Genomic DNA, 27,370 nt, shown 5'->3' with positions numbered 1-27,370 from the left:
ACATAATATGTGTTCCTTTACTAAAATAAGCCCCAGGGGAGGTATATAATGACTATTATAATTTTTAAGTAACAAAGAGCATAAATAATAACTTAAAATTGTCAGCAGCTGTAAAGTGATACAAAATACATTTATTTGCATTGTTGGCAAAGTCACAGGTACTGCCAGGGCCTGTTGCGATTGGTGGTATACATTTATAATTGAAGGAAAATACTAGTGCTCAATGAAAAGAAAAACACAAGTATTTTCCAAAGAGCCCATGGGTCTTGGATTCTGATCCTCTGTTGCCTCCTGGGCTTTTGGTTATTAAGATCAAGAGTCAGATCTTGTTGAGCTGGGTCCTGGTGGCTTAGACCTGTTATTCTAGTTATTCAGGATGCTGAGATCTGAGGACCCTAGTTCAAAGGCAACCTGGACAAACCTTACCTTTAGGTTTTCCTAAGGGCTATTGTCCCTTAAGGAGTCTTAAGACATGGAGTAAAATATGGGGAAGAAAAAAAGAAAGAAAGCATTATACAATATACAGAATAAATCCACCCGGAAATTTCTCCCTTTGTCTTGTTGATTCAAAGCCTTTACTTGCAAAGAAATTGCTTGTGATCCATTATAAAAGTTTCAGTAGCAATTAGAAATTACACTGTTCTCCAGGCCTTTTGGGCAAAAGCTTTTATTTTATTGTCCATTTGAAGAGTGGGTCCTCTGATGATTGATTAGCTGCAGGATTCAGACATGTCTTGACTGTTTCTAGAAGAGGCAAGGTCACTGTCTTCTCAGATCATTACTATACCTTTGGAGCCCCCAAGGGCTTACATTCTGGTTTAACACATAAACAAATGTGGCCTGATTTTGTTAGACTTCAGGGAACACTCAGGAGAGTAGATAGATACTCTGATTTTGTCTTCATACTTTTTTTAAAGCAAATACACCTACAGGGCGTAAGGATATATTCCTTTTCTGGTTGGTCACTGAAGAGTGTGAGCTCAGCTTTGTCTTGGATGGATTTAAGGTCAGGATTCTGCAGTGTTTGATCTGTGCCCTCGACACAAGTGTGAAGTCTGTGAAGCAATGGCGTTTCAGGAATGCCTTGTCTCTTGGGTCTGGGCTAACACTCCATTTAATGTCTCCTTTTCATCAAAACCAGATTTGTCGTCGTCTCACTTATTTCCCAGTGTCTGGCCAAGTGAATGATCTTTATGAAAACAAACTGGCAGTCACTCAGGCCAGATAAGAGGGGTGAGCTTCTTCACTGAGGAAGGGAGCGGTGAAGGGGAACAGATGGAGAGGTCTCTAAACAGCTGCAAGAAGGTGTGCACGTGTTCATGGGAGATGCTTCTTGTCCCCAAGGGCTCTTGGAATCCAAAGATGCTTGAGGACCCACAGGGCTTCTCCCAGAACACTCCAAAATACATGATGCATACAGTAGGCATTTCTGCCTGCAAGGATTGTAAACAGTGATCTGATAGGGCTGAAGAAACGCAGGGTTGCAGCTTAGTCAGCATGACCAAATATATAGAGCTAGCAATAGGATAATTCAAGTCACGAAGGGTGAAGTTTATAATTAGCACTTTGATCTCCAGAGAGCGGCAGGACTTTAGGAAGCTGCTGGGCGTTGGCCACCATTGCCAGCATTTCCTGAAACCCACCCACTTGATGATGCATGTGGAATGTAAGCGCTGGAGGTGAAGAAAATTGCTGTTTGCCATTTTCACTGTTTTCTTCCCTTCATCTAAATATTGGAATACCAAAGCACAATGTGTTTTAACTTGTCAACGAATCTCTTTGTTTCATGGGTTTCTTCTGATACAATCAGAAGGATGATTTTATTTTCTCTGAGTGCTGTTTTCCTATCATCCTCTCGTGTAAAGATCTTCCCTTTGTTCCCCCAGCAAGCCTCAACTTCTCTGGCCATCTGAATCTCAGGTGATTGCTTTGTATTTTAACCACACAGTTCTCAGTTTCACCATCATGAATCTTTGTCTTAGATGAGGGGGTTTCTTGTCAGATGTTCCTTATTGTTTTTCTGTCCTGCCATTTGTGATATATTTTTTTCTCTTGGCCAAGTTCCATCCATTCTTTACTAGATTTAATTTTTAGGGGACATCTGCTTTGTACAGGAGGGAAAAAAACAACTCTTGTAAGGTATAGCACAAAATAAAATTTGTCTGTTTAACAGTTCAGTGCTACTTTCAACTACCAGCTACGTAATTAACTAGGTCTTCTGTCATGTGAAAATGTGAGCCCCCTTTGTTCAAATGCTCAGAATTTCAAGAGGGCAAGGCAGAGCTTTAAACCAACATGGGGTATCTGATCACCGTAGAGTTCCCATGGATCTGTGTGTCAGTGAAGCTGAGTCAGATCACAGAAAGTTTCTCTCCTGTCCTAGAAAAAGACTGAGGACTCCTGGAGTCTAGGTCTAGGGCCTGCTCAAAGGGACAGGAATTAAATTATATTGCATAGCTACTAGATATTGTTCCAGACCACACTGGAACAGAGTGGATTTGTGTTATGCCTAGTTGGGACAAGTACGGGTGAGGATGTGAATAAGAGAGAATATTTTAATTCTTGTTTTATTGGCTGTGGTTGCTGAAAAGCTAAACTACAAAAAGGGAATAAAGTAATGTTAATCCTGTTCCTTAAAACTATTGTTTATAATACGTACTCATTGAAGTAGCTTCCTAACAGCATGTTCTTGAATAAGTTTGAAGGATTATTAGTTTGAATAAAATGTTTCCTATCAAAGTGTGTGCTACTTAAAATTTTTAAAAAGAAAAAGAATTAGTAAGCCACTCCCTTTCATCTCAATGTTAAATGTTAAGACCCTTCTTCATCTATTGAAAAATTGAGTTTTTCATAGGACATTGGCAAAATATAAAATTATTTAAGGCTGAATATGTTTTATATGTATTATATATCTTTCACCTGCTAATTTCACAGTGGAAGGAAGAATTGTGGCTCTAGGATTTGGTGCTCTGAAATTGGACACTGTCACTTTTGTGGTTAGTTTTCTTAGTGAGCTGTGTGCCTAGCTTTATGGCAGGCAAAATGTGAGAACACCTTTCAGTGCGTAGCCTACATTTCTAGGAAAAAGATCTTGTACTTAATCAAGTCCCTTTGGCAATTTTCAGTGACTCAGAACCCTGATATTTGCATAGTGATTCAGCAGCCTAGAGACTGACTACTGAGATAAGTTGACTAAGATAACTCCCCTGCTTTGTGTTTTCCAGAGGTTAAAAGAAACCTGCCTAAGTAGTCTACTACTTAGTCTCTAGAAACATGTTGTTGCCTAAATTGTCACTTTGAGAGCTCAGTGGTGTTAGAGTGTCAGGAAAGTACTGTTTCAGAGACCTACAAGGCCAGTTTGGGACAGTTGACATTAAACACTGCAGAATTCCAAAGTGCAGACCGCTTGGCAAGTTTGAGTTCTGGTGCATTCTGTCCAGAACTCTCTCTCTTTTTTTCAATAGTGCTTTTGTCTTCCTGCTAAAGGTCAGACTGTAGTTGTGGAGTACTGGTGTTCTCTTCTGAGAGTTACTAGGGGAAGGGATGGATTGACTTCATTTTAATATTTAGCACAACCTATCACAGTGGCAGAGAATAAAATAGTTGCATTTTTAAGCTCCTTGTAAGCAGCTCTCTATTCTGATATCAGTGGACTTCTGGAGTTCTCTGGCTCCTTTGACTCCTCTGCCACTCTTCACCTTGCTGGCTGGCGTGAGCAGAGCCAGCATGTAGTTGCCTGTAGGGTCCAATGGAGTTGGAACCCTCAGTGGGTCATGTTGGCGATGCTCAGATTGAGGCACTGCTGCCGTGTGGTACCAGGGCAACTTGGCAGAGCTGTTAGGTAAAGAGCCAAGTATTCCTGCTTCCCTGAACGTATGTGGTAGACATGCTCCTAGTTTACCTGATAAGCTAATACCTAGACAAGGGTGAGGTTCCAGCACGGAGTCCTGTGTATCAGGGCCCTGGCCCCTTCTCCGTGGATGTTATTCTTATGCCTTATAGAAATAAGAGGTTCAAAGTTCTCCAAGTCTTCTTTAGGAACTTGAAAATAGAAAGGTGTGTTCTTTTGGACAGATTGTTTGAAGTGCTAAGTTTGCTTCATACTCTTCTAAGAAACTGAGCAAACAAAATCAACCCTCCTAGCTTTGCCTTCAGTAGCAGAACTGACAATCAGGTATGAATTAGGTGCAAGTAAGCCATGCCACTGTTTTCTTTATCCAGCAGATGAGGAGGGAGGGAGGGAGGGAGGGAGGGAGGGAGGGAGGGAGAGAGAGAGGGAGAGAGAGAGTGTTAAAGACCCACGGGGGGCCGGGAGTGTAAAGGAGATGGTTATCCCTGCTAGGGAACATGATCTGACATCCACATGCGGCTAGATTATCCTGGGCGGCCCTGGAGATGTCCATGGGCAGCAAGTGTCCAGGCCACAGGGCAGAGGTTGTAAACACTGGTAGTGTGAGTGGACAGCAGGTGCTGAGCCTTTCACTTTCTCTCTATCCTCACCAACTCTTATTTTCTGTGTTATTTGTTTTCTTGCTTGTTTTGTTCAGAATTGTCATCCTTATGGGGGTGCAATTATATCGCACTGTAGTTTTGATTTACATTTTTCTGATGTTTCTGTTTTTGTTTTATGTAGTTCCTTCTAGTGTACTTTTGCCATTAAGAAAACACTGCTTTTAAGCTGGGTGCTGGTGGTTCATGCCTGTAATCCTAGCCACTCAGGAGGCTGAGATCTAAGGATCTCAGTTCAAAGCCAGCCCAACCAGGAATGTCCATGAGACTCTTATATCCAGTTAACCATTAGAAAGCCTGAAGTCAAGCTGTAGTTTGAGTGGTAGCTAACCTTAACTGAAAAAGATAAGCGATAGGCCTAAGTTCAAGCCCTAGTACCAGCACACACACACACACACACACACACACACACACACACACACACACACACACACACACACACGAAAGCACTTCTTTTAAAGAATGTGCTGGAAGGAGCATACTCCCTCTGCAAATTTATAACCATTCTTCTCAGAACATATTCAGGCAGCATATTTTTACTTCCTCTTGAAATACTGTAAGCACTTCAGATGTGGTTTCTTCCACATGCAGTATTTAACTGTTATCTTTTAAAAAATTACTTGTGAGCATTTAAAAATGAAGAACTCACAAACATGTGGACTTCTTACTTCTAGGAAATCCCAAAGCTTGGACACTCAGGCCCAAGTTCCCGTAAGCAGTGCTGGGCTGGGGCTGTTCTCACTGTCTCCCAGTTCCCTCCCCCCCAACACCCAGCCAGCTCCCCTCCCAAAGTATGCCTGGCCCCTCAGTTACCTGGTTGCAAGCGCTATTGGAGTAGATGTTTCTGAGGCTAAAGTTAGTCTGTATTTATTCCAGTTTATGTAAATAATTTAGGTGATTGGTTACAAGTGACTAATACGTGTACTCTACCTAGCTATCCAATACCATCCCTGATGCTTTCTTCCCTGATAAAAATCTGAAATCTCATTGTTATCTCTCCCTCGCACGCCTGGGGTGGGTCTTGGCAAGGGATGGGGTCCCAGTGGTTAAAAGTCACTTGAAATTTGTTTCCTCTTTCCTAGCATGACCTGAAATGGTGCTTTCTCGCTGTCCGTCATGCACATGCGCTGTTCTTGAGGCGTTATTTTCATTCCCTACAGGAATAAGAGGCCCACATCCCTGCATATTTCTTTATCCTCCTTCTGACTCCCTTCCAGGAACTTGGGGATGGTAGGCTGACTTTGTTGTCCTTAGCTCTTTGCGTGTGGGAAGTTGTGAGTGTGTGTGTGTCCTCTCTAGTTAACAGTCTGCTTGTACTGCTACTGTGGGTCAAGAACCAGACTCTCCATGTGTGTCGATGGTCAGGAAAGACCGCAACATCTGTAGATTTTCGATTGTCAAGATGGCAAGTGGCTCCTATGTCTCATAGATAACCAGTACAGGGAGGTGTGGTGTTGGGAAACCCCAGCCCAGGACACCCTCTAGCACCATTTATGACTGCACGGAGCTGGAAGTGCTGTCGCTCAAGCCCTGTTTCCTGAAACCCAAGAAGCCGGCGTGGACTAGAGCTCTCTAATAACCAGCTCCAGTTCCCTGAAGCCCTCGCGTGACTCGCCTTGTGGTTTCAGTCATTCTCTCCGTGTGGTCGTGTGCTTGCTAGTGTGGCAATGCTGTCACGGCGGGTCTTGAGAAGCCTGGTCACTGGCAAAGTCAGCCCTGACAGCCTGTGCTTTGGTCAGAGGAGGACTGGAGGGTGTGAGTGTATCTTAGTGTGAGCGTGTCTCCGTCATGTTCTTTCTGTGCACCCATCTATCTTTTGAGGCCTGTCTTCTTTTTGCTCAGCTGGACATCGTATTCACCGCGAGTGTTTTCATTGTGAGTTTCTTACCAGGTGGAAGTTTGTCTTCTGGCTTCTTCTGGCCCTTCTGTCCCCAGAAACTCATTTCTTCCTCTCCTCCCCCCCAGGCAGAAAGGACAAGATGGCTTTTTATTTATGTCCATTTGCATTTATGGACTCCTTTCCTTTTATGGGGTTGCCACAGATTTTTTTTTTCTCTATTTCTGATGTCTATTTTTAATTCAGAACAAGGATGGCATTGTTGGATAAGGGAAATGGTACTTAACCGTCTGGCTGGAAATCCCTAGGTTTTGGAGTGAGAATTCATGGCGGCTGGGGGTCAGGTGTCCTGTCTTGACTGTTCTGTAAAGGGAGACCCACAGGTCCCAGGCCGTGGTCTCCTAGTGACCTGTCTTCCTCCTTCTGTTCCAGTCACCACTCCACCCCAGCCCTCTGACCAAAGAGCTGATGATAGACAAATAAATAAGGAAGGAAAATGACAATCACTGACAGAAATTGTAACACTGGGGATCAGAGACCAGCCCTGACTTCAGAGGGCCAGAAAACGTGGGCAGGAACGGGGACATGTGACCGACAGCAGTGTCTTGCTGACTTTGGTGGCGACTTTGATTCTGTGAGTGGCAGGGCTGTCATTACTTATTAACCTCCACATAAACGCCCGGAAGTACAGGCAAGCAAGCACAGCCGCAAGTGCTGCCCCCTTGTGAGCCTCTGGCAGTTGGAGCCTTGGGAGGGGAAGGACGAGGGAGCAGGCTGTGCTCAGAGGAGGGGAGGGCTTGGCCAGCATTCCACTGGTGCTGGTACAATCGCAACGGTTTACTTCTTCAGCTTATTTTGTAATGCTGTGTGTACAGAGTGGGCGGTTGCTTAATTAGGTACTGCAGAGCGTTTATTTGGTCATATGTGCACAGAATTTTTAGAAGTCCAAGTCCTTAGTTCTCCTCCTCAGGGATCATCCCTTCTTGCAAATCTGCGACTACATAGATAACTATACAGAGCTGTCCCCGCGTAAGATCAGCCTGCCAGTCTGTAGGTTCCAGGTCTGAGGATGCAACCAACTGAGGATCAAAATCATTCATTTAGGAAATAAAAACCCCTCAACACATACAGACATTTTTCCTTGTCTAAGCAATAAAATATAACATTTATACAACATTGAGACTGCATTAGATATTATAATTGTTCTACAGATCATTTTAAATGTATGACAAGATGCATGCAAATTAGATGAAAACATTTCATACAAGGAGCTTGAACATTATGGATTTGGCATTCACAAAGAAGAATCCCCTGGAACCAATCCCCCATAAATACCAAGGGGTGACTATATATATATATATATGTATATACAATAAGTATGTGTAATATACATATACCTATAGAACATAAACACGTATAAATATATAAGGTCACAAATGATATAACCATATCTTATATAACTGTGTAACAAAATCATATAAAATATGTTATGCCTATAAAACCATAGAAATGGCTATACACCATATAGCATAGTTGTTCACAGATTTATGCAGCAATGATAATTTCCTAAAACCTTTTAAGCATAAGGAAAACTAGGAGCTGAGCCCAAACAGAAGTGGGTCATAGAAGGTCTCTGGAAACCAGGGGTGTGTCATGGAGAAGAAATGTCTGCTGCTCCAACATTGTGATAGGTATTCCTTAAAACTGTGCCTGCCCCTGAGACAGGATGAGACATTCAATGTAAAAGCAGAGTCCACCACATTCTTCACATTAGGCACATGAGCGACACTGGTTTGTGTTCACCCCCGAAAAGTTATTTACTTTTAAGCTGGACACCAATAGTTCCTTTCTATAATCCTAACTGCTCAAGAGACTGATATCTGAGGGTTGAACTCGGAAGCCAGCTTGGGCAAAAAAGTCTACTTAGACTTCATTTAATTAACGACCAAATAAGCTGGACCGGAGGCATGGCCCAAGCAGTAGAATGCCAGACACGAGTGATAAAGTGGAGTGAGAATGCAAGGCGTTGCGTTCAAGTGCCCGCACAGGTACATACACAAAAAGCCTAATTGTTCCTCCAAAGATAGTAAGCCCTATCTTTGGCAGGATGACTTTCAGTGGAAATGTACAAGGGTCTGTAGCCTCAAAAAAAGGAGAGATTTCTTGGGTTCTTTTCCATGTTGCAATTCCATGTTGCCCCTCCTGGCTTCAGTTTCCTGGTCTTTTGACTCCTAAAGTTCCTAGTTGGTGATAATCATACACCTTTAACAATAAGGCAGAATGAATATAAGAATGAAGTAGGTCCTGGGTATCTACCCAAATGACCACAAACAAGTCCATACCAAAGCTGCCACCACAACCATGTTCATTGCAGCATTATTTGCCATAGCTAAGATATGGAACCAACCCAGATGCCCCTCAGAAGGTGAATGGATCAAGAAGATGTGGTATATATACACAGCAGAGTTCAATGCTTCCATCAGAAAGAATGACATTGCCCCATTTGTTAGGAAATGGAAAGACCTGGAAAAAATTATATTAAGTGAAGTAAACCAGACCCAAAGAAAACTAAGTTGCATGTTATCTCTCATTTGTAAGCACTAGACTATGTCTATGATATTGTTAACAGGGATCCAATTGTCTTGTACATAGGACCATATATAATGAAGCATATGAACATGAACTCCAAGATATGGGAACAAGAGGTTCTTATTTATGTCCTGTATGTAGCTTTTGTTCTTGTCATTTCTCATAGTTTACCTTGTGTCTTGTATATAAGATTATTCAATCTGTGGAAGGGAAAGGGAATCACAGAAACAGCAGGCAAAGGATGAACTAATGCAACATTGATACTTGTCACTATGTTGCATATGAATCTTACAGGAGGGGAGTAGGAAGAGGTAAGCGGGAGAATATGAGGGGTAGGGTAACAGTATTGTAAAACAAATGTACTCATTATCTTATGTAACTGTAGCCTCCCCCCATCATCACCTTTCAAAAATGCAGTGGGTTTTCTTTTTAACTTATTTGCTTTGATCTCTACAAGAGGTCCCCTCCCTACAAGAGGCAATCATTCATCTGTGTCTAAAGACATCATTTGACATCATTTAGGTTAGTGTGTATTCTTTCTGTGTATCTTCTGTGTGTGTGTGTGTGTGTGTGTGTGTGTGTGTGTGTTTATGCAAAGGATGTGGCTGTTTCGTTTTGCTCCTTAGGCTTTTATTTCACTTGGCTAAAGTTTTGATGCATTTTGTTAAGTGTGAATCTGTTTGCTGCTACCTTGCTTTATAGGGCAAAACTCCAATTTTAAAAGCAGTTGAAGCATTTATGGTGACTTTTATCTTACTTTTCTTTTTCTTCTTTATTTTATTTTATTTTTTGGTTGGTTATGGGGCTTGAACTCTGGGCCTGGGCACTGTCCCTGAGCTCTTCAGCTCAAGACTAGCACGCTCTACCACTTGAGCACTACTTCCAGTTTTCTGGTGGCTAATTGGAGATAAGAGTCTATTGGAGTTTCCTGCCAGGGCTGGGTTTGAACTGCAATCCTCAGATCTCAGCCTTCTGAGTAGCTAGGATGACAGGTGTGAGCCACTGGCTCCCAGCCTTCCTTTTCTTTTTAATCTCAATTTTTATTTATCATGAGCCCAAAGAATTGAGGCCTGCAGTAACTCATGCTTGTAATCCCAGCTATTCAGTACGTTGAGATCTGAGGATCACAGTTCAAGGCTAAGCAGGGCAAACAGTCAGCAAGACCCTATCTTAGTAAACAGAGTTTGGGGTGTATGCTGATCATCCCAGGTGCTATGAAGATTGTAGTCTGAAGCCAGGCCCAGGCAAAAATGTGAAACTCTAACTAAAAAATAATAACTATAGGAAAGAAAAAAAAGTCTAGGGTCATAGCTCAAGTAGCAAGTGCCTACATAGCAAGCAGAAGGCACTGAGTTCAAATCCCAATACTGTCAAATAAGTAAATAAATAAATAAAAACAAATTTAGGAAACCCCAGAATTCCACCAAACTTAATGTACCAATTTTTCTTTTCATACATGGGTTGAAATGATACAAACACAAATTTAATATTGTTTTATAATTTTCTGTATCACCTTCCCTCTGTTTTACTAAGCTATCATAAAACTTAATACTGCACTGGGTATTGGAGGCTCACGCCTGTAATCCTAGCTACTCAGGAAGCTGAGATCTGAGGATTATGGTTCACAGCCAAGCCGGGGGAGGAAAGTTTGGTAGACTCTTATCTCCAATTATCCACCAGAAAACTGGAAGTGGTGCTGTGGCTCAAGTGGTAGAGTGCTAGCTAGCATTGAGCTAAAGAGCTCAGGGACAGTCCCCAGGCCCAGAGTTCAAGCCCCAACACTGACCAAAAAATAAATAATGCTGCATAATATTTTATCTACATGATACAGAATAAATTCACAGTCTCTACAATCATTGGATTTTAAAGTTTGTGTTTTGATTGGTTGATTGCTTTGGGCCATACTAGGTTTGAACTCAAAGTCTCACAGTTGCTAGGGAGGTGCTACCATTGAGCCACACCTCCCACTGAAGTTCGTTTTTTAATGTCATTGTAATTAATATCCTCATACAGTTGGTCCCCAGAGTTGGTCTTTGTGCTGTTGAGGTCCTCTGTTATATAGCCCGAGTAGAATTGGAAATTCTAGAGTGGAAGTACAATTCTTCTCTGGCCCAGAATGGAAGGTGCCACCTCTTGATTCTTGCTGTATTCTCAGAAACAAAACACAAGAATCTTGTCTTCTGTCTAAATTGTCGTCCCTGTTTTGTTTTGCGTGTGTTGTGTTTAGAGCCGTTGCCATGGGAATTGATCTATTCAGTGTCACAGTGGTCAGCAGAGAAAGGGAGAGAGGGAACTCCTGTTCTGCCTCAGAACAAGTTGTGGAGAGAACCATCTGGTACCTGCATTGTGCCTCCTTTCCAGGCAGCCGTCGCACCTGGCACCTGAGAAGCCTGGGCTCGCTCGCCCATCAGTCCTTCCACTCACCATGGCGGGGTTGGCAGGAGCGCTGCTGTGCCCCACGCTTCAGCCTGACCTCCATGAACTAGGACCTGTAACTAGGAACAAATGGGAACAGAAAGCCCCATGCTGGGGACTCCTGTGTGCTCCTCCAGTATCCTTGTGGAAGGAAATTGAAAAGTGGCTTACTGCTTACAAAGAGCAAGTCTTGATGAAGAGGAAAACGAAGAGGAGGTGGGAGAGGAGGGTGGGAGGCATTTGCAGGAACATATGTTGGATTCTTTTCATTCTCCTCTGGGTGACAGTGATTGATGGCATCTAGTGAGACCCCGTTTGTCACTTCCTTGGTACAGCTGGTGGTGGGGGCGGGGAAAATCAATAAAGGCTGGGCAAAGGATGGTAAGATAAAGCTAGAAGAGGGAGGGCTCTGAGTCTGACATTTACACGATGTGACTCTCACTTGGCTTTTCCAGTAAAGTTAGCCTGTGCTCTTATTTTGAACTACCTGTGGAGAGCTGTTTTTCTCTTGGTCACTTAGACTGTAAGGATCGGCATTCACTGAACATAAAGCACCTGTAGATTAATGGGAGGAAGATAAAAAGAGCCATTCAGAATATATCTTCTGCCAGTTAATCTTTCATGTTGAAATGCGACCTTCCATAACAATGGCATTCTCTGATACTCTATAGAGTGTCCAGTGTTTGCCAGGTATTCGTGAGTCACACCTGTAATCCTAGCTACTCAGGAGGCTGAGATCTGAGGATCATAGTTCAAGGCCAAGCCAGGCAGACAAATTTGGGAGACTCTTACCTGCAGTTAACCAGCAAAAAGCCAGAAGTGGAAGTGTAGCTCAAGTGGTAGAATGCCAGCCTTGAGTGAAAAAAACTAAGGAGACCCAGGAGGCTCTGAGTTCAAGCCCTAGTATTAGCGCCCAAACCCAAAATGTCAGTGTTAAATCATTTCACATGGAAGATTTGGTTGGGGAGTAGCAGTGAGCTGCCAAAGGCAGGAAGGAACTGGGAAATATACAGTGACCCGTAGGAAGCTTTCTGTTTTCATTTTCCTGCCTGCACTGCAGCAAATAAATGCTTAAAAGTGCGAGAACCAAGATGATTTTGTGGTTAGGTGGGGTGCACAGTGCAAACCCAGGAAGGAGAATCTACTTCCTCAAGTCGGAAGCTGATACTTAGGCCACATTTAGGAGGAAGCCTCAGAGGAACATTGATTTCCAGGAGCCTGCTGCTGCAAGCTGTGGGCTCTGTCTTCCTCACTTCTCCCCTGCACCCAGCTCCGGTGACCTTGCAGAATGAGGAAGCACTTTGCACGGCAAGTGGACGAGACCTGTCACAAGTTCCCCGGGAGCTCAGTTCTTGGAGGCCTTTGGACAACTTGTTTTCCTGCAGGATGTCCTGCAGAAGACTCACTCTTAAATGCGCAGGCAAGGTCGCCAGGCTACTCCATGGACAGCAGGAAGTGTCTGCTGGAAGCTGATACTCACTGTCTTACCTCTTTTTTATTCCTTGATGGTGAACAATTTGTGTGTGTGTGCGTGTGTGTGTGCATACCAATACTGGGGCTTACACTCAGGCTTTGTGCTTTCATGTGGCTTTTTCACTCAAGGCTGGCTGCACTACCACTTGAGCCACACCTCTACTTCTGGCTTTTTGCTGGTTAATTGGAGATAAGAGTCATTTGGATTTATTTGTCCAGGTTGGCTTTGAACCTCAATCCTCAGTTCTCAGTCTCTTGAGCAGCTAGGATGGCAGGCATGACCTACCAGCTCCCAGCTTCGGTTGTTTTTTGAGCACCTGTTCCATGTGTAGTACTTTTTCACTATTGCGATTCCACATGCAATATTTATTTTTATTTTTACTTTTATTATTTGCCAGTTCTGGGGCTTGAATCTGGGGTCAGGGCACTGTCCCTGAGCTTATTTTGCTCAAGGCTAGCCCTCTACCACTTGAGCCACAGCGCCACTTCCAGCTTTTTCTGGATGGCTTATTGGAGATAAGTCTCATGGACTATCATGCCAGGGCTGCCTTTGAACTGTGGTCCTCCGATCTCAGCTTCCTGAGTGGTTAGGATTACAGGTGTGAGCCACCAGCACCTGGATTATTCTTTTTTTTTTTTTTTTTTTTTTTTTTGCCAGTCCTGGGCCTTGGACTCAGGGCCTGAGCACTGTCCCTGGCTTCTTCCCGCTCAAGGCTAGCACTCTGCCACTTGAGCCACAGCGCCGCTTCTGGCCATTTTCTGTATATGTGGTGCTGGGGAATCGAACCTAGGGCCTCGTGTATCCGAGGCAGGCACTCTTGCCACTAGGCTATATCCCCAGCCCTGGATTATTCTTATTTATTATTATTTTTAATAACAGTGCCATGAGGTCGCTGGTATTATACCCAGTTTCCTGAGAAAGGAAACTGTGGCCCAGAGAAGATGGTTGCACCCCCTAGATAACCCTGACTGATAATTGGCAAATGTGAAGCCAGGTTTTCAGGAGCCCAAAGTCCAGTATGTAGCTGCACTCCACAGATGTTTCTGGAACTGGCAGCCGAAGAGCATACTCAGCTTTATCTCGTGTAAAAGCACACAGGCACAGCTTGCTTTGAGCAAACCTCGTTTAGATCTGAACCGGCTTCTTTTGCTTTCGAGAAGCTATCGCTGGTATCTTCCCCCAAGCAGTCGCAACGAGCCGCTCCCGGCTTGACCCTTCCATGTTGTCAGAGCAGAGAGTGCAGCGTCGCAGAGATGTCCTGTGGAGCTGCCAACATCCAGCTCAGCTGCTTACTGGCTTTGTGATCCTGAGCAAGTTATTAAGTCTTCAAGCCTCCCCTTGCTTTTCTTCTTGCTTTAACTTTATTGTCAAGGTGATGGACAGAGGGGTTACAGTTATGTAAGTAAGCTAATGAGTATGTTTCTTTTCAAACAGTGTTACCCCTTCCCTTGTTTTCTCCTGCTTTCCATCCCCCCTCCCCCAAATTGTAAAGTTCATTCCCAACGTAGTGTCTTATGAGTATCACTGTGGCATTGGTTCATCTTTTGTCCCTGTTTCCCCTTCCCTTCCCCAAATCAGATACACATATATACGAGACTAAGTATACCGAAATAAAAAACAGTGACCACAGGGAATAAGCCAGAGGACAAAACATGGAAGAAAAAAGTAGTAACTGCAAATAGTACACTAAAAAATAATAAGAAGAAAACCCTCTTGTTTCCATATCCTGGAGTTCATTTCAATTAGCATCATTTTATAAGATATTGTGATCCTCTGCTAGGACTATCCTAGGCCTATACTAATTATTACCAATGAGGGAAACCATGGAGTCTATGTTTCTTTGGGTTGGGCTTACTTCACTTAATACGTGTGTGGTTTTTTCCCCAAAGTCTTTCCATTTCCTTAGCAATGGGGAGGTGTCATTCTTTCTGATGGAAGCGTAGAATTCCGTTGTGTATGTTCTTGCTTTTCTACTCGGACAAAGACCTCGATCTCATCCAGTTAGGGTAAGAATGCATTCATATAAAGTGCCAAGTACCTGCAAAGAGCTAGGCCATGTGCCGAGTAACTGAGCCGCAGCTGTTTGCAGTGGGTGTTGTCAGTATGGTGGGCGCCCGGCTTTCATGAACATACATGAATATTTACATAGCCCCTAATTACCATGTAGGTCTGTAATTTGTGTTTGGCAACAGAAGGCATTTGCAGGGGAGGAATGCACTCCCTAAGAGCATGTGACAGGCCGTGAGGACAGAAGTCCTGTTGACATGGTCTGGTTGCTGCCCACAGGTCTGTATTGCAAACCAAGTCCCGCTGAGGGGCAGATGCAAGCGGTTATCTTAGCAGTGAAGCCATCGGGGCCCTGGGGTACGACCAGCTATGAGAGTTGCCACCAATGGCTTTCTGTGTACTAAGCACTAACTTCCATCAGCTCTCAACCACCCCCCAAAGCAGGGTTTCATTAGGCCACCATAGAGAGTAGAGAACTGAGATTCTGGTTAAGTCAGTTAGCCCCAGGCTACAGGACTCAGAGCCCCAATTCAGTGCTAGACATCTTACTCTGAGGTTTGTGCTTTTAGCTAGTGTGCTATGTGTTCATCAAGATGGCCAACATTCTCCTGTAAGTTATACTCAGAGTGGGTGGGCAAGCCAGTCCAACAAAGAAGCACATCAAGCAGAGTAGAGAGTTCAACTCCAGCTGAACATCCCTAACCAACATACTTTAACACACACATTCACACGCGTGCGTGCACACACACACACACATTTTCTGTTCATGACCAGTAGTTCTACCTTGAAGGCATTTATTTCACACAGCATTTATATGACAGAGGCCAAGATTTTAGTGGGTGGTTTTCTGAATAACAACTCGGAGAGCAGCGTCCTAACGACTCTGCCACTCCTATATGATCCTTAAGGCACAGCACGGCATGCAGAATGAATGGATTGGTTGGCCCAGGATTATTGTGGGTTTTTACTTGGCTGGTTGTCATTGTTGTTGTTTTATCTTGCAAGACAAAATACTATTTTCCTTTGGGGCCTTAACCTAAAATCAGGCATTTTTTTCTTTTATTTCTCCCTTCTTTTCTGAATGGCTCACTCTTTTTCCTCCCCTCTCATTTGGATCAGACTCTGTGTATTTACACATAGAGATGTAGAGTTTTTTTATGAAAACTAACTTAACCACCACACACACACACACACACACACACACACACACACACACACACACACCAGGTGGAAGAGAGTCATCTTGAATACTAGTAAGGGAACTCTTTCTGCTTTCATCTTTTTTCTCTGTGCTTTGAGTCTCCCTGCAAAGAGGAGAAAATACGAGCAGTACTGGTGGGGTCCCTCACACTGGAAAGAAGGTGGGGCTCTTTGTAGCCCTTAAGTGTTCATAAGAACTGCTTCAGCTTCTACATTGGGATGAAATGTTCACATGTGGCTGTTTGTAGGCCAGAATAAGGATCAGGAAAGAAGTGGTGAAGGCATTAGCAGAGGGAGGGGAGGAAGGCCAGTTTTAAGGTTTGATTTCTGTGGATTTTTAGGCTAAATTTGACAATGGTCTCTTGACAATACGGGAAGTCTTCCTAGCTTGGTTTTACACATGTGAGCTTTATGAACCATTTATATAAATCATAGACATAGATCATTGGACTAGAATTAAGAGTTTAGAAATAAATGCTTTCTTTGCTTTTTTTTATAGTTAATTGATCTTCCATAAAGATGCCAACAATTGTAATCTTTTCCACCATGTTACTGAGATAGCTGTGTATCCACATGCAAGAGAATGATAGTAAACCTTTACCTCACACCACATACAATAAGTATAAAAAATGGATCAAAGAAATTGAAGAAGATACCAAAAGGTGGAAAGACCTCCCCTGCTCTTGGGATAGCAGGATTAATATCATGAAAATGACCATGTTACATAAGCCATCTATAGATCCAACACGATACCCATCAAAATCTCAATGTTATTCTTTGCAGCAAGTGAAAAGCCAATCAAGATATTTATACGGAAGCATAAATGACCCTAAAAAGCAAAAAGTAATCCTGAGTTAAGAAATAAAAGCAATGTAGGAGGCATTACAATATGAGATTTCAAATTATACTACAGAGCCATAGTATCAAAAGCAGCATGGCACTCGCATAGAAAACAGACATGGTGAAGGCCAGTGGAAGAGAAGCGAATCCAAAAATGAAACCATATAACTACAGCCACCTAGATTTTGGCAAAGGAGCCAAAAATGTACACTGCAGAAAGGAAAAATAGTCTCTTAAATGGTGTTGGTAAAACTGGCTATCCACATGTGGAAGACTAGAATTAGACCCAGCTCTTAACCATGTGTGAAAAAGCTACTCCAAAAAATCTTAATGTCACACTTAAAACTACTACAGGAAAACACAGAGAAAACTCTAGAAGCTGTAGGCACCAATAATTATTTTCTGAGTATGACTCTTAAATGCCCAGAAAATAAGAGTAAGAATTGACAAATAGGACTTCATCAAATTAAAAAAAAAAAAGTGTCTTCACATCAAAAGAAACAGATTACCAGAGTCACAAGACAAGTCACAGGAAGGGGGAGAAACCCAGAGTTGTAACTGGGGTGAAAGAGGCCTCTAGCAGCTTTCTGATGTTCCTTCACTTAGCAGTCGTATGGTTTTGGGGTTTTCAGCACCTCAGAAACGCTGAGAAATCATCAGAGGAAATCATCAGAATCTGAGAAAAACATCCAAACTTCGTCTATAAAGAGTAATCCTAATGCCAGCTCTTTCTTATGGGGTGGCCATCAATTAAATAATAGTTTCTATAAAGCATGAAATCCAGTATTAGGATAGTGCCCTGTAAATATTAGCTGTTGTTGATAATAATAGTACCGTTGATTTTTTCAGTCAGTGAGAAGGAGATATTACCATTGAAACCCAATGTTGTCAAAATGAAATATTTAGTAATCACTTTGTAATCAAATTCACCACATAGTTGAGATCCTTTATTGCAGAGCACTGTGAATCTCACACAATCACCATGTGTTGGGTACTTACTATGTCCAAACAGGTGGCCAAATATACATGGACTATTTACAAATATAATTTTATGCATAAATATAAAGAAGATCTGGCTTTGTCTTTGAGCAGTTTAAAATATTGTAAATAATAGTCGTGGATACACACACACACATACACACACACACACACGAGTGTATTTTGGTCCTGGAGTTTGAACCCAGGGCCCTGTGCTTGCTATGTAGCCATACCTATTGCTACTTTTATTTTTGTATCATTATTAATGCTTGAATCCAGGGCCTCATTCTCTTGCCTAGCTTTTTCACTCAACGCTCGACCACTTGTGCCATGCCTCTACTTCCAACTTTTTGCTAGTTAACTGGAGTAAAGAGTCTTGGGGATGTTTTTGTGGTTGCGCTGGCTTTGAACCTCGCTACCCGGATTGCAGCGTCCTGAGTAGCTAGGATTACTGCACACATTAAATATCATTAGACAACCTAGTTCTGTCATTTTTTTAAGAGCAAGCTCAGGCCTAAAATGGTATACACTGGAGTTCATTGTTTCAGCACCCTGCCTCTCATGCAGCTGCCAACATGTCCTCTCCTGCATTCCAGCTACCGGTGTCCACTTCCGTCCTTCCCACCAATTACCAGCTTGTGGCGGTGCATGTATATGTTTCTGTGTGGAAGGCATTTTACATTCTTTTCCACAAGATTATTTGAAAACAATTGCTTGAAAACAGATTGTGTTTTGTGTGGAAAAAGTTAGAAACCTGGTTCTGTAGTTTGGATGGAGAGGACCACGTGTAAAGAACCTGGTCCCCGGCCGGGACTGTTGGGAGGTACACTAGCCCTTTCAGAGGAAGGGCCTCGTGAGCGGTCCTTGGGTCATGGCAAGCAGGCCCCTGGTGGGGGTGTAGGACCCCAGCCCACCCTCTCCTTTGCTCTCTGACCATGAAGTAAATAGTTGGCTCCATTATACTCTCCCGTCAAATGCCCTCTGCCACCCCGCCCTACAAGAGGCCCAGACCCACGGTTCTACCCAATCTTGAACAGGAATACTCAGCTACACTGAAATCTTTTTCTTTCATTTTTCTTTATTTTGTTTTAGAAAGGATATTTTTCTTTTGAGGGCGGGGGGACAAGGGGAAGGACATGGTGGCACTACTAGCGATGGAACTCAGAGCCTCAAGTGTACTAGGCAAATGCTCTACCATTTGCACCATAGCCTGTCTTTCTGCTTTTCTTTTCCAGATAGGACCCTGGCTGGTCTAGCATTGCCATTTTCTTATGTCTGCCTCCTAAGTAATTGGGATGATAGGCATGTACCACCACTGTGTCCAGCCTTTTGTTGTTGTTGTTGTTGTGAGACAGGGTCTTGCTGGTTGGCTTTGAACTTAAGATCCTCCCTCCTCCCCCTCTTAAGTGCTGGGATTATAGGAAGTGCTACCAAATACACGTACAAGCTGCCCAGCTTTCTTTTTTTATTTTTTTTTTCATTTTCTTCTGTGTTGTCCAAGTTGGCCTTGAACTCATGATTCTCCCACTTTAGACTTCAAAATAGCTCGTTTTATTGTAGCCAGCTAAACATTTTCTTTTTATGAGTTAACTACCAAGTCTTCCATTCTAGTGATAGAAAGCTGACCAACAAACACATTTGGTCTAGGACTCATAACCTGGCCTCATTTTTTAAGGCAATATTATTGTGGTTTTTTTTTTTATTTTAACAAGTATGTTGCACTTGTTATTTTGGCTTATTTGAAGCAAGGCTCCAAGATGTTACAACTACTTTGGCATGACCCCTGTGGCCACTGTATATGATTTTGGTACACTGGATATTGTATATATGCTTATCTGAACTAAGGAAGGGAAAGAAAAACGAGGGAGGGTGTAACAAATAAGACCAGAAATGCACTCACTACCTTATTATGTAACTGTGCCCCCTCTGCCACCTTGTCAATAAAATTTAATTTAAAAAGTAAAATTAAATGGAAAAAAAAAGATGTTACAACCAGGGCTGGGGATATGGCCTAGTGTCAAGAGTGCTCGCCTCACATACATGAAGCCCTGGGTTCAATTCCTCAGCACCACATAGATAGAAAAGGCCAGAAGGGGCGCTGTGGCTCAGGTGGCAGAGTGCTAGCCTTGAGCAAAAAGAAGCCAGGGACAGTGCTCAGGCCCTGAGTCCAAGCTCCAGGACTGGCAAAAAGATAAGTAAATAAATAAATAAAAGATGTCACAACCAGGAAGGTGGTAACTCCTTCTCACCACCCCTGCTCCTTGAGCGGAGGGAAGAACTCACCTAGCAGTCACCCTGTTACCCATGACTGCATTCTGGTATACTTTCCTTCTTATCACTCCCCTCTCCCTAGCTGGTAATATTTCTCTTTTCTAAGCTCCCAGCAAGTCCCATTATGGTTTCCCTGAACCATCTCCTTGCTTTCCTTCTTTCCCACTCTTTCCCCTCTAATCCAGCCCCTCAGCAGTGTCTCCAGACATCCATTATACAGATTAATTGGCTGTAATTACCGCTGTCAGCGTGTCACGCCTCTTCTGTGGAGCTGCCAGGAGCTCCCTGCTTCCTAAGGCAACAGATGTGGGAGGCCCTCTGGAGCCCCGCTTCCCTGCTGGTACCCAGCCTCTTTTCTTCTCGTGAGCCTCCCCCCAACCCCCCGCCCCCCCAAAGCCCAAAGCCTTCTTGGTTTCTCCCCCTGGTCTGCCATCTTTCTTTTATACCTTTGCTTTGCCCAGCTGCCTAGCTGTGAACTCTCTCCCTGCCTGTTCTCTAGGCCAAGTCCAGCCCCCACTCCACCCAGCCTTCTTGATGTCCCCTTGGTTTCCCCACTGCCACTCTTTACTCCCAAGTTTCTTGTCACGCTCTGCCATGTGGCAGTGAACACAAGGTTCTCCCTAACGTGGTTCTCTGGGTTTTCCTTGGAGTGACATTGTCTTCTCAGTTGTATAGACAAATAGATCCCAATGTGTATGTGCACGTGTGTAGGTATATATTGTTAAGATCAAGCCCAGGGTCTCAAGCATGCTAGGAAATCAGTTGTATTTAATATTCTTCACACATGAGGCTTATGTTTATATTTTTCTGGTATATTCCATTTTGGACAGCGTCTAGTAAGCAGTCAATACCTCCGTTGCACATATTAAGAGCCTGCCTGCCCTTTGCAAGTTCACATCTAGATCCACAGCAGTGCAGGTATTTCAGGTGCTGGCATCTTGGATTGGGATGAGTTGTTGGAATGGTCGCACAGGCGCCCACTGTTTCCCTGCTGGTGAGGGACCCCTGGCTGAGAATGATGTGCAGGTGGTCTGTGGGGGTGTGGGAGTCGGTGCCTGGGTACCTGGGAGGGGGCTTTCCCACTGAGCCCCGCACACCTGCACAGTGGATCCGCAGAGCATTACCCCGCAGGCCTCTGGCGGACTCTTGGGACTCCAGTGTGAAATGTGAATGGGCTTGGCTTCCCTTCCACTCTCTGACCTTCAGCCATGAGTGACCTCTAGGCTGCCGCCTTAAAACCCTGGTACATTGTCTTAGGACTTAACCTCTAAAACACTGTTTTGATAATCCAGTAGGCACCATATTTTCTCCCAAGTGCAAATATGTTTAGTACATTTCTGGTGTGGGGGGAAAGGAATAAATGTCATTTAAAGACTGATTGGATCTTTCAGAATTTCTCATGCCCATTTTCCCTGCCTTGCTGTCCATCCTCCTTTCTGAGCTCAGACAACTGCGGAGTTTCCAGTACATTGGACTAAGATTCTCCCCCCAAGGCACAACCCCTACAAAACTGCCTCTGCGGAAGGCTCATAAACCAAGAATTACATTTTCTTTAATGTCAGCAGAACTAATTCCACCCATACAAAATGGCTTGGCCTTCTTCCTTCCTTGGCATGAAAGAGTGTTGGCAGAGACTCAAATAGAGATGAAGCAGCCGTGGTGAGCGCAGTAGCTCTGCGCTTTTTTATCCCCCATGGTCATCCTTGTCCTGAAACCTAAAGATGTTTGGGGTCATGCTTTCTTAATGTCTCCATTTACATCAAGTTACCCAACTGGAATCACTTTAATGCTTTCAATTCTTTTTAGGTGGATGGAAGTCTGCTTAGTTGAAGAATTGCCACCAACCACTGAACTGGAAGAAGGGCTCCGGAATGGAGTTTATCTTGCAAAGTTAGCCAAGTTCTTTGCCCCGAAAATGGTATCAGAGAAAAAGATCTATGATGTGGAACAAACACGTTATAAGGTAACCAGGAGCTAATTGGTTTGGGCTTCTAGCTGAAAGTGTAAGTTTGATATTTCATTTCCTTTCTTGCCCTCTTTTTACTGTTACTGTTTCTATAATGACTTGGGCTATGGTTGGGGCGGGGGTGGGGTGGGGGGGGGTGCTCCTTGGTCCAGGAGCCTGTTAGCACCCATTCCTGAGGCTGCATCAGTTTTTTAAAAAGCAAAGTGTTTCCATTTCCTGACCCAGCCTGGGAGACCTCTGATGTTTGGGGTTTCCTTATGCCTCCCTCATTTTTCCTTCCTGGAGGTCGTTTGTGACTTTATTGATGGCCAGTAATTGTAAAAATGGGGACATGAGATGCCTTCTTTTTTCCCCTTAAGCCACCCACACAGTTTATTACTCCTTAAGTTCTCATCAAGGAAGAAAATACCCAGCTGAGACTTGAACCTGTAAGCCTAAAGAATTAAGGGCAATGAGGTAAAGTGAGTAGAATACATAATATTCAAGTAAGAATTCTCCATTTGCTGTTTCAGACAAAGTGAGACTAACCTTTTCATATCATGAATGGTTTTATGGCTGACAGCACCACTAAATCCCACTATTATTTAAATTTGGAAGGAACTGCAGGGGGCTTAAATAAAATAATAGTAAATTCACAAGAAAAAGTCCTGATCTCTTACAGAGATGTTTTATAATTTTATAAATAAAACATTATTTTGCTTTAACCTAATTGGATGAAAATATATATAGACGGTACCGAACTGTCCTGGAGCTCCTAAGTATCACAGTTGGATGGTAGGTACGTAGGAATTTGTTATATTACACTGTCTCCTTTTTTATGTTTGAAACTTTCCACTAAAAAGTTAGAGAGGGAACCATTGACACCAGCCTACAGGCTTCTGCATTAGTGATGTCTCCTCAGAAGGCAATTTAAAATGCATGATGTTCTGTTCTGGAATGTGTGATCTCTTGTCTACTACAGACCCAGAGTGCTAAAGCCTCCTCGAAATTTGATTTCTTTTTTCTCATGCATTATAGGGTTGTGGTGGCAGTTGCTGATTTGGTTGATTTATGGTGCTAGTGGTCAAGTCCAGGATCTTGCAAATATTCCACCAATGGACTTAGCCCTCAGACCATATTTAGTTCTTTATGTCAATTGTGTGTGTGTGTGTGTGTGCGTGTGTAGATGTGTGTGCGCATGAGCATGCGTGAGTACGTGGGTGTATAACAGCACTGGAACTTCAACTCAGAGCCTGATCACTGTTTCTTAGCTTTTTCACTCAAGGCTGGTGCTCTACCATTTGAGCCACAAGTTTACTTTCTCAGCTCTTTTTTTTTTTTTTTTTTTTTTGGTGGTGGTTAAATTGGAGATAAAGGTCCTAGACTTTCCTACCTGGCCTAACTTCAAACCACAATCCTCAGATCTCAGCCTCCAGAATAGTTAGGGTTACAGGCGTGCATCACTGGTGCCTGGCTCTATGTCAATATTTATTTTTATCTGTAAGTCTTTAAAAGTTACTTGTGTTACGCTAAATATTGTTTCTCTCACAGTTTCAGGGACAATATGGAAGATAATTGAAAGGGAATACATGGGAAATATATTTTAGAGAACATATTTTAAAATGTGTATAATGAATTCAGATCAAATGTTCATATTATCATGAAGGCTCAATAGTAGATAGTCACTTGACAGATCTCGTTGGGAATCACCCTTCATTGCCTAGAAAAAACAAACAGTAACTAAACACAAGTTTGTGCCTTGATTATTTCAGGAGTAGGTGCTGGTGTTTGTTAAAGGAAGTTTGGATTCATGGTGTCATGTTCTTCCCCAAATCCCATTCCTGTGGCCTTTCACAAGACTTTAATAAAACAGTCATCTAGCAAGCCAGAAACAAAGCTTAAGAAGTGGTGGGGGAAATGATTTTAGAAAAACAGAGAAGTACAGGAAAACAAAAACTATATTCCCTGTCCACAGAATAAACATGTGACCACATTTTTAGACTTTGAGTCTTCCTCCTCCTCCACTTCCTTCTCCTCCACTTCCTTCTCCTCCTTTTCCTTCTCCTCCTTTTCCTCCTTGTTCATATAATGGCTGCTATCAGGATCTTGGTCTGTTTGCGCCAGTGTCCGTGTGGATTTGCTGATACAGTGTAGTGGGGCTGCGTGCTGGCCTGCTCTGGAAGGGGAAACTGGAGATTTGTCTTGGATTTTGGGAGCTGGTGCTCTTCTCCCTTGGGACATCCAAGACCTTGAGCATCAGTGTCCCCTTCCAGGTCCTCTCTGGACTCCCATGACAGTTTCCCAGCGCAACCTGAGCCAGGGCTTTCTCCTCTTGGCGTCGAGATCTCATGCTTAAATGCACATCAGCTTCTCTTTGGGATGAATCTGACCGTGGACCGAATCCTCTCGATTCATTATTATGAAACCAAATACCTGCAGGACCCAGGCAGGTCGTGACACCCCCTGAGCAAAGAAACACAGGGGAGAGGATCCTTCTGGATGGCACTCCCCTCCCCCACCCGGCCCCCAGAAGCCTGGGCTCCACACATGCCACCCTGGGTGAGGGCCAGAGGGAGGGAGGCGGCAGAAGGAGGGAAGCTGTGACCAGCTGTGGTGTGGGAGTCCTCCCTGCTGCCAAGTTGCCAGAAAAACATAGGACAAATGGAATCTCCCCTTGCATGCACTCGCCGGGGAACACAGCTTTCTCGCTAACTTTTCTGAAGCCCCTGAAAGTGCCCAGTGTTCTGGATAGAAAGTTTTCGTAGTTTGCCATGTGGTGGTAAAATGTTATTTCAGCGGTTTCATTCCGCCGAGCTCTGTGGGTGGGGCAAGGTCTGGGGGGAAGGGGGACGCGGAGGAAGTGGAGAAGAGGGGGAGAATGCAGTCAAGACCCGGTGGGTATCCGACCACATGAAGAGCGAGAGCAGGGACGGGCGGGGGAGAGGTGGATGAGAACGTGGAAAGGGGTGTCGGCGATCACGCTATAGTAAAGATGCATTCATAAGCTTATGAATATGTAAGCTTAGGAGTGCTTTGTTAAAGTGGCCACTCCTATGTAAACCTACTTTAGAGAATAATTCTGAAAAGAAAATGAAACACAAGTATGTTAGGGCTTTTTCATTGCTTATACAAGCGTGGGCTCTGAATTAGCAATTTAACTTCCTGTTCTCGTGTTCGTCAGGGCTAACACATCACATGCCCCCTTCCCCAGGAATCCTAAATCATGCGACTGAAGCACAGCTCCTGAGAAAGAGAATGAGCACAGCCCGGGCCCGGCCCTTGAAACGCCATCTGGAAGCAATGAGTTAATGAACTTAGGCTCTTGCTACAGGACTGTTGAGGCGGCAGCAGTAAAATATGACCTTTCTCTTGGACACCCTGTCCCCAAGACAAGGCTACGTCTTTGAGCCCTGAAGGACACAGCCTTTGGCAACTCAGAGCTAGCAATTGGCAAAAAAGAATTTGCTGTTACCCCATCTTTTTTTGTTGGCCAAGCAGTGTAAGCCCTGTTCCTGCTAACCCCTGAATTGAGGTAGAAAGTTCCTTTTCTGTCTTCTCTGCTTCGGCAGATCCTGGTGTCAGGTGCCTACACAGAGGCTGATGTTCGTCCGCTAAGGGTGCCGCTCAGGTCTCCTGCATGCCACCTGGTGCGGGAAGACCTGCACCTCAGCCTCCACCCATACGTTGTCAGGCCTGATCTCCTGCTCTGGAGATCCAGGAAGTTCTGATGCGGGAGGGTCTCTGTGAGGTACGCCAAAGATTTGAGACCCATTCTTTAATAGATAGGCACTCATAGAATAAACCGTAACAGTATTCGAAGGAAAGGACTAGAGTTGTACCACGGTAGAAATACATAGATTGACATCTTAATCTGAAAGTCAGAAATGCTCTGAAATTGGAACTCTTGAGCACTAGCAATGCTCACAGTGATTTGGATTCTTAAGCATTTGGGATTTTAGATGGGGAAATTAGAGATGTCCCAAAAGTAAAATTCTTGACTTTATTTATGTATGGGCGCTCCAGGGTGTGACTATATATAGCTCAGGCTGGCAGGAAGTCGCGGTCTTCCTGCTTTCACCTAATGAGGTCGGGGATGAGAGGCATGCTTCCCCACGCGTAGCCCCCACCAGTGACATCTGGACACATACTCCGACATTTCAAAAAAATTCCGAAATCGGAAGCACTTCGGATCCCAACAATGTCAGATAAAAGAATACATTCGTCCATACCAACACCTGCATGGTGTCAGGCACTGTCCTGAGCTCTAAGAGCAGAACGGTCCCGATGGGATGATGTTTGTAGCTGGAGAGACGGGCAAACGAAGGGAAGGTGGCGTCCAGCATGGCTGACAGGTACAATGGCAGGGATGGACTCTGGGGTTGGAAAAGTAAGAAAGGCATCCATCCATGTACCGGCAGGGTGGGGAACGGGAAGAGCCTTCAGGGAGGCTTCAGGCGGTGAGACTCCAGGAAGACAAGAGCTTGGCTGTGACCAGGAAGAGTGGAAGTGGGGAGAGGGCAGGCAAAAGGGCCTCACGGGGCATGGAGGCCACCCAGAGGACAGACAGCTCGCCTGCACGGGAAGAGTTGGCGTTAGACACATCCGTTGCTGCTCTGCAGGGAATGGTGCGAGGTCGCAGGAGCCTGGACGCAGCGCTCGGTGAGGGGGTGCTCAGTGCAGGTGACCTGTGGCAGCGGCCTGCCTAGACAAGAAGTGTCTACAAGTAGTGATGGGCTACAGCAAGGAAAAGGCAAGGGTGATTCCAAGAAGGAATTGGGAACGGGTAGAGGGCCACGAGGAGAAGGTACTGGACAAAGGAGGAGTGCCTCAGTTCTAGAGGGGAAAGGATGGACAAAAGGTCAGAAAGGTTTCCTGAGCGGGGGCAGCAAGTATCTATACATTGTTGCTCTATGACAGAACGCCACAGGCTGTGTGAGTTATAAAGGATGAAGGCTGTGTGAGTCATAAAGGATGAAGGTTTGGTTAGCTCCTTTACTTCAGAAGGCTGGGAAGTTGTAGAGTGTGGTACTGGCCTCTGGTGAGGGTCTTTGAGGATATGTCATAACATAACAGAGAGGGTACTATGCAAGACAGAACCAGTGTGGCAGCCTAGATCTCTTCTTAGAAAGCCGCTACTGCCATCTTAGACACCCGAACCCTGTGAGCACACCTAGCCCTAGCTAACCACTCAGAAGCCCTACCACATACAAAGTTGGGGATTGTATTTCCAACATGTGAATTTGAGGGAGACACATCAAGCCATCAAGGGAGTGTTCCTGGGCAGGCTGAGATTGACAGGAGAAAG

At 44.1% G+C, this 27,370-nt stretch overlaps 1 protein-coding gene across 1 annotated transcript in view; it reads left to right on the top strand.

The window, feature by feature from the left end:
• Iqgap2 (IQ motif containing GTPase activating protein 2) overlaps positions 1-27,370 on the top strand; it is a 236,914-nt gene that overhangs the window by 83,427 nt on the left and 126,117 nt on the right. Inside the window, exon 3 of the mRNA XM_048368331.1 lies at positions 21,927-22,083. Within this exon, the coding sequence (XP_048224288.1) occupies positions 21,927-22,083 (157 nt within the window). The remainder of the gene's footprint in view (positions 1-21,926; positions 22,084-27,370) is intronic.

The sequence above is a fragment of the Perognathus longimembris genome, chromosome 19 (assembly GCF_023159225.1).
Source record: "Perognathus longimembris pacificus isolate PPM17 chromosome 19, ASM2315922v1, whole genome shotgun sequence".
Classification (NCBI taxonomy): Eukaryota; Metazoa; Chordata; class Mammalia; order Rodentia; family Heteromyidae; genus Perognathus; species Perognathus longimembris.
This window is presented reverse-complemented; position numbering and strand designations above follow the sequence as displayed.